This window comes from Lasioglossum baleicum, chromosome 13, assembly GCF_051020765.1.
Source record: "Lasioglossum baleicum chromosome 13, iyLasBale1, whole genome shotgun sequence".
Lineage (NCBI taxonomy): Eukaryota > Metazoa > Arthropoda > Insecta > Hymenoptera > Halictidae > Lasioglossum > Lasioglossum baleicum.
In genome coordinates, this window is record NC_134941.1 from 7440934 (window position 1) to 7451186 (window position 10253).

Sequence of the window (10253 nt, forward strand, 5' to 3'; positions counted from 1 at the left end):
AATCGAAACTCGACTTCGTCGAAGACTAGGTAATAGTCTCGAGAATATTACTACAAAATTTTATGCAGATAGGCTCGGTGGGCTTCCATGATTTCTGGAACCAATCTTGAAAACTCCATTTCGAGACAAACATCTTTAAATTATCTGTTAGCACTAGACTGCGGATTTTTATGCAATATAAAAATTGTCTGCATTAATTTCCAGCTACAGGAGCCACATACACGTTCATTGCCCATTTTACTCATTTCAGTAAGACGGAAAGAGTACAAGAGAGTACATTTAACTCTTCCCAGATTCATTTAAATTAAACGAATAAAGCATAAGCACCACCAGGAAAACTGATCTGGAAATATCCTACAGAATATTGTTAACTATTACATTGTTTTTCCAATAGTTCGAACATGAAGAGTTTCTCAGTACACATGAAGACGCTGCATATCGAGGTGTGTACACTTTGGAAGCATTTAGAGAGATCAGGCCGAGCAGTAGAGGTTCGGTAGAGGGTTCGAAGTTGGTGAGGGTAGCCGCTGGTTGAATGGCAGTGGAGAGTCAGTTTGACTAGAGACTTCAACGCGTGCGTTTGCTTGTGTAATGTCAGTGAAACCTGCTCCGCACTGCCATGGCTCGACCACTGTCGTTCACTGTCGACATGTCAAAAACGTGTCTACGGTGTTCCTCTAATTCGAACTGTTAATTATCGTGCGACGATGTGCTTCTTCACATTCCCGTGGACAATTTCTTTCAAAAATACATTGATGTGACAGGTGAGAAGTGCAATACTATTTTCATAATACATTTCATACCTGATGCAAAGCATGGAAATTTTCTTTTGCTTCACAATCTTAATTGAAAGTATTAGATGACGTTATTGAGGGTGACTTGTTAGTTCACAATGAAAATTCCTGTCACTGTTGAAGGTTCCATTAAAAAGTGTTTAGCCATGAACCATAGATTTCTCAAAATTATGCAATAATCACCGGTCGGTAATGTGTTAAATAAACAAATTTTCAAACTTGAAAGTTTAACAGTGAGAGCAAATTAATTTGGCAAAGCAAGTGACAGATGATTAACTCTATACAGTATAGTACAGTATTTATTTACATTAATTGTATCAATTTATTGTAGAATATACACGTGTAATTTTATATTACGAAATATTAAATTGTTCATACAGTTGTTTATCAAGAGTTTTAAGCTGATTTAGTATATCGTAACAACGTGTGTCGTTCTTGTAATATTGTACGGAGAACACAAAAACTAAAGGATAAACAGAAAACGAAATATTTGAGCATGATCGCATTTCTACTTGGACAGGATAGTACTGATAAATTAATTTGCAATTAGGTCCAAAATACTTTCTTTCGTTGGTTCTACGTTCCCAACTGGTACAATGATGTCATTCAATTATCCTCACCCCGTTTCTAGGACGTATCAGTATAAAAAGGTGAGTAATGGAATCCAGAAATCGAATAAAAAATACCTCCGGTTTAACACACTGTCTTTTTACGATTTTTGTGCACATTATTAAAATAATGGTTTCACTACATGAAATACATTTAATCTGAATCTTTCCTAGAAACTGTTAATATTTGAACTTGTAGTAAAACTTCGTGGAAAAAATCGTACAACAATTCATCCGAGCTCATTTTAAAGCGCGATGCTTCCACATTCAGAATCCTTAATTTATTTCTATAATATTTGTGCATCATGTAAAAAGAGGGAGAAGAAGCGTGAATTTTTTGTCGAGACATTTTTGCAAATTGAAAGATTTTTCTTCATACTCTTGAATCCACCAGAGATTTCAATATTGAAGCTTCTTCTTTGAAAAAGACATTCTGAATTGTTTATTTTGTAACCGTCTCCATGTTGTGAGCCGTGCAGTTAGAAATAATAATTGCACGGAGCGTACCAAGCCTTCGATTTAGTATACTCTGAGAAATAAATTGGAAAACGTGACAGGTATTGATTTTCGTATGATAAAATTATAATGTGAAATATTTCAATATTTAAATTTAAATTGTCTGGTACGTTGTAATTATTTCACGCAGTCCCATATTGCACCTATAATGAGGCAACCACTATGCAAGGTCGTACGTCAGGTGGCCTAGTATGCTGTCGAAAATAAGAATAATTTTATCAGAATATTTGTCATTTCAAAATAGAATTTAAAAAATACAGGCATTAAAATTAAAATAAAAACAGAAAATCCCTGAACAACCAACCCTATACATTAATAATTAAATTTGTTCAGCCAGATTGTTGGTCTCGAATTTAATCTGAATTGTTTTGTTTATGCTAGATAACGAAACCACTTCTGGAAAGAAAAAGGCGTGCGCGAATAAACAAATGCCTCGACGAGTTAAAGAATCTTATGGTAGATGCTTTAGAGGTATGTATTTATTATTACAATTACTAATCTTACATAAAATATTTTTTAATAAATTATACATAAACGTGATTATTGCTTTTAAGCAGATACAACTTTTCATTTTATTGTATTTTAAAAGCGTTTTGGGCTTGTAGTACATGAATACCCATTAGTATAGTAGCAATTATAAAAAAAGGTTATGATAAAATCACATCAACACTGCGAATTTGTGTTTATCTAGAGGAACTTATAAATAAATTGCTTGTTTTTGAATCCAAAATATCAGAAAGTTTGAAAAGAAGCTGCAACTTATGCATTTCTAATCTAAACTATGATTAGACTGTGGATTTTATGAATTTATGATAAAAATGGCTACACACAATTTAAAGCAGTGGTCATAATAAAAAGATTTAAGGACATCAGTGTATTAGTTTCAATTTAATAAGCTGATTAAATGATGTAACAATTTTTTACTTGGCACCTGCGCCTTGCAAATAATGTAAACATTTTTTATTTTGCATAAAGATCCGCAGTCTAATTATGATACTTTAATATTTTATTTTAACAACATTCTGAACATAGTGGTCAACATATTTTAATACAGCGAGTGTAATACATTCACTTGACTTCTATTTTTTGAAAATGCATGTAATTATATGTAAATATATGCAATCTGCACATGGACTACCTGAAAGAAGATCCGGTTAGACTTTAGACTAATGACCGCTACTTAACTTTCTGTGTTTCTAAGATACACAAAAGATTATTGTACGAGAATAATTTGAAAGAAATCCCAACTACAATTCAACAGGTAAATAAGTTTATTTGTTCAGAATAATAAAACTGTTGATAGAAGGGACAAACACGTCGGACATGCGAACACGTGCTATGATTCTTTCCGTCCAGGTGGAAGAAACTGTGAAGGAAGCCACGGTTTCTTACTCGACTTACAGACCGCACGATTGTGCCACGTTGACCGCCCCTCCTCCTCCCTCCCCCTGTAATTTTATGAATTACTCGCAACAGGAAATGCATTCTCTGACTGCAACTACGCGTGCAATCGATTCTCTGTTTAAATATTCGTAGAGCGTGGGAACTGTTGCGAAAGTGTCAAGTTAACACGTGACTACTCTGTAATTACGCGCGCGATCATTATCGTTTAAATCGCTTTCATTAAATTAATGCGTAAATCAAAATTAAATTGATGCGTACGCATCAATGTCTCGTGTCTGGCAACGAGACTTGATCATCGAAGAAATAGTCTTCGATAAATTAATGTCTCTTTGCAGTCGAAGTCAAAAATATCTAGAAATGTCCGACTGCCTTTGTACTAGTTTGTACCCCTTGCCCTACGATTTATTTTACGATTTCAGTGATTAGAACTTTTTTGTAATTTCTTAAAAAAGGAGAAAACTTATATCTATCGTATGCCTATATGTTCTCCAATAGCTGTACATTGACTAAACCAAAATAGAATTTTATTTCAGTTATAGGAAATTATTGGCATACATTTTTATTAGAATCTGTTCAGAATCTTACAATTAGTCACGAGTCATACACGATGTTGTAATTCAAGAGGTTAAGTGGTAAATAAATAGAAAAATATAAATAAGTTTGTAACTCCGAGACCTCTAAAGGGGAATTAATTCTTTCTAATTGAATTTGGGTTTTACTAACATGACAAAATCGATTTTGTTCAATTTCTAGTGTTCGATAATTAGGAGAATAGACATTTTTAATACCAATGTGATGCAACAACTATTTTTTGTTAAACTTTGCTTGAATTCAAAACATTTCTTTTCAATTTTGAAAGTGTTGAAATGACAGAAAAGACGCTAAAAGAATCGGAAATAATTTACAGATTTTATGTTTGTAATTTCATACTCCGTAAATGTTTTGTTGATTGTTAAGTTTTTTCGTTATTAAAATTAAATGTCGACAGAAAGGTAAATACAGTCTAAAATAATTAAATAAAAATAAAGTCGAAAGCATAATGGAAATGAAATACTCTGTAACATTTTCGAAAAATTATAAAATATCATTGTTCTATAAATACTTGCAACACTGATTTCTGCCCTCTGTTGGTGCATCGTGCAACTCTCACGATACGTCGTTTACTTGCTATTTCTTTACCATTTCTAGGACAATTTCCTTACCATCAAAAGGTTTCTTTACCATCAAAATATTGTAAATATTTTTCATAAAATAATTTATTTGTATACACATTGCAATTGATGTACTGACATCGTGTATACCACTGTTTTTCGAAAGCCAAAGTAAATGTAAAGCATTTTCTCAATTTTTATAAACAATATAGAATGTCGCTTCCAATGAATCTACAAAATAACATCTATCAGAAATGAGAGAATGTTCTGTGAATTTTATAAATATGTCTTAATAATGAAGTCTGTCTGTGAATCTTAATACTCATTTGTTAAAAGAATAAATTATCGTAAAATTTTGAAAAACAGCAAAAAAGGAAATTTTGTAATCTCTATGAATTATTTGCAACTTACTAAAATTATTAAGGGAAGAAAAAATTTTTTTATTTGGTTTCTGTTCTTTTTGCAGTTGATACATAATTTTGATTTTGCACAAAGATCTGCAGCAAATATTTTAATATTAATATTAATATTAAATGCTTTCAGCGTTTTAATTTAATCTTAAATTGATTTAATCATAAATTGTAGCGTTAGTAGGGTAATTTTAAAATGTTCTGTCGTTTGCGCAGACGGAAGGAGAAGATATCAGCAAACTGGAAAAGGCGGATATTCTGGAGCTGACGGTTCGTCATTTACAAAAACTACAATCATTACAAGGTCTACAGTCTTTTGGATTGAACACCGTTTCCAAAAGTGACGAGATTTCTGACGAAAGCCGATGGCTGTCTGGTTTCGGGCACTGTGCAGCTGAAGCGTACAGATTTCTCTCGGCTCTGTCAGGTGAAGGTGCGGAGAAGTTAGCGAGGTACTTGACAGCTGGTCTGCAAAAAACCCGGCCAACGAATTCATCGGTAATTATTGTTTCACCGAAAATTCAGTCAAACAATAAAGCGAAAGTTTTTTGACGCGCGTTTAATCGACTTTTAGTACTTTTTACATATCAACGAGGTGTATAATTTCCTGGAATCAACTTCATTCCATTTGAATACTCTTGTTAACAAGAAATTATTCTACAAATATATTCTGAAAAATTTGTTGAAACTACTAGCTTATTAATAGTTATTACTAAACAGCGGTTCTTTATGTAAAATAAAAATTCTTTTCCCGGATAGAGATAGAAATGAAATAGAAATTTATTTTCTGTCCTAGTATGTTTAATAGAATGAAGATAACATTACAGTGTATCTTTTTAAATTCTTCTGATGTTTTTACTGTTTTTAAGTAATTAAAAAAGATAGGTGTAAACCTATCCGTTTTTGTCATAAATGCATAAAATCCGCTGTCTAGCCATTACTATAATAACTAGACTGCGGATCTTTACGCATAATAAAAATGTTCTGCATTGATTGTGGGGGGGGGGGATTCAGGAATAAAATAAAAATTTATTTCGTCCCTTAATGACTTTGTTACATTGAAAACAACATTACAATATTCTGAAATTTTTTAATCTTTTACTGTTTCATATTTCATCCAACCAATTTCTTCATAAATGTATAAACATCCGCAGTCTACTAATAACTATTACATTACATATAGATTACTAATTTATTAATACTTTTATTCAATGATTTATTATTACTTTTATTCAATAATGTATTATTACTTTTATTCAATAATTTATTAATACTTTTTATTGTTATTTCAGTTGAAAACAAGTCCACTCTCACCTCTACCAGGAACGTCCATTGAAAATGGCATAATTCAAGACACCAACGTGACATCTTCCGAAAAAAGTACAACAATCACGTGTGAAGCTAAGCAGAGTGTGTCCAGTGCTCCACCGCCGTGCAATACAATAACAAATGTTAACAACAATAAAAAACAAACATCAGATTGTACTTCAGATGTGAAAGATCTGAGGTACCAACGTGCATTAGAAAAGGTTAAAGTAGAAGTTAAAGATGAAGATGAAGAAGAAATTGATGTAGAACATATCGATAAACAAGATCCTATGTGGCGGCCTTGGTAGACTTTATAGAATAGTATATTTTATATTGTCGTATGTGATTTTAATTGCGTAAGGACTTATGTGAAACAGTAGTTCTAATGTATAAATTAATTTAAGTAACTGGAAATGGGAGCATTTATGTATAATCTTAAACGGAGTATCATCTCGTGAAAACATTTCAAAATCGCTTTTCTATGTAATCTAAGAAATAAAAATTTGCCGAAACAAATGATTACGAACATTCGTTAACCTGTTCCGCTAAAGTTACAATTCTTGACAATGCATTACCTACTAAAATTAAAATTCTTAATAACGCATGAAGTCTTACAGACAACATTTTATATTTTTAATCGTAATGAAGCAGACTGATACAAATATATTAATGTGACATTGCAAAAATGTTAGGAAACGAATAGGTTTGCAATAATCATAGATATTAATTTTCTAGATCTTTATTGAGAATCTATCAATACATTTGTTCTTACATCTAGCATGTATAGTATATAATATAAACGCAAATTCGAAGTGTGCAGTTGTTAGCTCTAGTTCCACTACTGAATATTTTCGAGCCATCTCTTTCTTAATAATATCCTCCTAATACAAAAATTGATTTTCAAGGTTTCCGAAAAACTTCGGCTACCTGGCTTGTTGTTAGTGAACTAGTTATCTAGCTATACAGCGAACTACATAAGATTGCAACACAAAAGGTACGTGTCTGAGGGAGCTAGATTTTACAACGTTGTCAGTCTCTCTGCGCCAGTCAATATTCTTGTTATAAATGTTTAATGAAATGTGTAATATGTTGTACTTGTTATAAATGTATGAATCGACTATGAATAAATAAAGACAATGTAACAAAAAAGCATATCTGTGTATACATTTATTGAACCACCATTTTTCTCCGAAAGTCATACTTGTCATAGAGTTATACAACTGAATTTTCGAAAAAATTTCAATCATCTGGCTTGTCGTTGAGTTGCACTACTGAATTTTCGAAAATTTTCGACCGTCTGACTTGTTGTTGACTTGTACTACTGAAATTTGGGATACCTCCTTCGATATCATGTTCTCCTGATACAAAGTTCAATTTTCGAGATTTTTCGAAAATTTTCGCCAATTTTCGACCGTCTGGCTTGTCGTCGACTTGTACTACTGAAATTTGGGATACCTCCTTCGATATCATGTTCTCCTAATACAAAGTTCAATTTTCGAAGTTTTCGAAAAATTTTCGCCAATTTTCGGCCGTCTGGCTTGACGTTGAGTTGCACTACTGAATTTTCGAAAATTTTCGACCGTCTGACTTGTTGTTGACTTGTACTACTGAAATTTGGGATACCTCCTTCGATATCATGTTCTCCTGATACAAAGTTCAATTTTCGAGATTTTTCGAAAATTTTCGCCAATTTTCGGCCGTCTGGCTTGTCGTTGACTTGTACTACTGAAATTTGGGATACCTCCTTCGATATCATGTTCTCCTGATACAAAGTTCAATTTTCGAGATTTTTCGAAAATTTTCGCCAATTTTCGACCGTCTGGCTTGTCGTTGACTTGTACTACTGAAATTTCGGATACCTCCTTCGATATCATGTTCTCCTGATACAAAGTTCAATTTTCGAGATTTTTCGAAAAATTTCGCCAATTTTCGACCGTCTGGCTTGTCGTTGACTTGTACTACTGAAATTTGGGATACCTCCTTCGATATCATGTTCTCCTGATACAAAGTTCAATTTTCGAGATTTTTCGAAAAATTTCGCCAATTTTCGGCCGTCTGACTTGTCGTTGACTTGTACTACTGAAATTTGGGATACCTCCTTCGATATCATGTTCTCCTGATACAAAGTTCAATTTTCGAGATTTTTCGAAAAATTTCGCCAATTTTCGACCGTCTGGCTTGTTGTTGACTTGTACTACTGAAATTTGGGATACCTCCTTCGATATCATGTTCTCCTGATACAAAGTTCAATTTTCGAGATTTTTCGAAAAATTTCGCCAATTTTCGACCGTCTGGCTTGTTGTTGACTTGTACTACTGAAATTTGGGATACCTCCTTCGATATCATGTTCTCCTGATACAAAGTTCAATTTTCGAGATTTTTCGAAAATTTTCGCCAATTTTCGACCGTCTGGCTTTTTCGTTGACTTGTACTACTGAAATTTGGGATACCTCCTTCGATATCATGTTCTCCTGATACAAAGTTCAATTTTCGAGATTTTTCGAAAAATTTCGCCAATTTTCGGCCGTCTGACTTGTCGTTGACTTGTACTACTGAAATTTGGGATACCTCCTTCGATATCATGTTCTCCTGATACAAAGTTCAATTTTCGAGATTTTTCGAAAAATTTCGCCAATTTTCGACCGTCTGGCTTGTTGTTGACTTGTACTACTGAAATTTCGGATACCTCCTTCGATATCATGTTCTCCTGATACAAAGTTCGATTTTCGAGATTTTTCGAAAAATTTCGCCAATTTTCGACCGTCTGGCTTGTTGTTGACTTGTACTACTGAAATTTGGGATACCTCCTTCGATATCATGTTCTCCTGATACAAAGTTCAATTTTCGAGATTTTTCGAAAAATTTCGCCAATTTTCGACCGTCTGGCTTGTTGTTGACTTGTACTACTGAAATTTCGGATAACTCCTTCGATATCATGTTCTCCTAATACAATGTTCAAGTTTCGAGATTTTCGAAAATTTTTCGAAAAATTGGACTTTGTATTAGGAGAACATGATACCGAAGGAGGTGGCTCGAATTCAGTAGTATAAGTCAACGACAAGTCAGACAGCCGAAAATTTTTCGAAAATCGTATCTTGTTTTGTGTATCCACAGTTTTCGAAGATGTTTATCTAATTGTATTATCTAATATTCATGTGCAGGGTCGAGAAAAAAGAACACATTATTTGTTGTATATAAGTAACCTTCTTTATTTTTCACTAAACATAACATTACAATATACAATACAATATTAAAGGTGATTATCGTGGTGAGATGAGAAAGAAGGTTCCTAGCAGGAATACGATGACGTAGGTACGAATGCGTAGGCTTGAATTGGCTCGAGAACCAGGAACATCACGGGGAGCTAGACGTGCAGCCGGGTCGAGGTGTTGTAGCCATAGAATAATAAATAAAATAAATAAATAAATAAATAAATAAAATGCCTTTGATCGAGCAGCTAATTCCCATGCCTGATATACATACATGGTCCAAGAAGTCTATGGTTCCTTTGGTCGCATTTCTCTAGTCGTATCGGGCGGACGTAAACTCAATTTATTCTTCTTTGGAATGGACTAGAACCCAGTTTACTGCTTTAATGTACGCCAGAGAGTTCCAACATGAAGCTCGCGAGCCACGCGTGTCTTCTTCCCCGCTTAGGTACTGCCCCCACTTCATCGTTGCCGTGGAACTTCGTCCTGCCCCCGCCGCTATGCCGCCCACAAACTGTACGGCTGTACCTAGTGGGGAGAGGTTTGACTAATGGTGGGGACCTTACGGTTCTCGGAGGGGAACAAGTTGGAACTCCCTGAGAGAGATGTATACGCTAACATTCTCAAGATAAACTGGGACAAAATTATCTCGATCTCTCGAAGATTCTTTGCGTTGGTTTTGGAATATGTTGTCATTGGAATTTTTTAAACGTTTTTCCTCTTGGGGAAAGTGACAGAACAGTAGTGGCTCGAAGTAATCTTATTCGCGTTAATGCAACAATCAAATGAAGCAGCTTGAATAATACATAGCCATTGCAACATGTTATATGGAAGGGAATAGGTTCAATAGGTT

General features: G+C 33.9%; 1 protein-coding gene across 1 annotated transcript; it reads left to right on the forward strand.

The window, feature by feature from the left end:
• Positions 1-499: 499 nt before the first annotated feature.
• On the forward strand, positions 500-7337 carry LOC143215027 (transcription factor HES-4). Its single transcript, XM_076436715.1, has 5 exons — positions 500-764; positions 1345-1444; positions 2300-2389; positions 5100-5381; positions 6176-7337. Exons 2-5 carry the CDS (start codon positions 1391-1393, stop codon positions 6497-6499), a joined length of 750 nt encoding a protein of 249 aa, XP_076292830.1. The 5' UTR covers positions 500-764; positions 1345-1390; the 3' UTR covers positions 6500-7337.
• Positions 7338-10253: the final 2916 nt, after the last annotated feature.

Excerpts from the sequence above, each read along its gene's own strand:
- LOC143215027 (XM_076436715.1), top strand. The coding sequence starts at position 1,391 with ATGATGTCATTCAATTATCCTCACCCCGTTTCTAGGACGTATCAGTAT. Across the intron at positions 1,445-2,299 it reads GGACGTATCAGTATAAAAAG|ATAACGAAACCACTTCTGGA; the intron begins GTGAGTAATGGA and ends TGTTTATGCTAG. Across the intron at positions 2,390-5,099 it reads TTATGGTAGATGCTTTAGAG|ACGGAAGGAGAAGATATCAG; the intron begins GTATGTATTTAT and ends TCGTTTGCGCAG.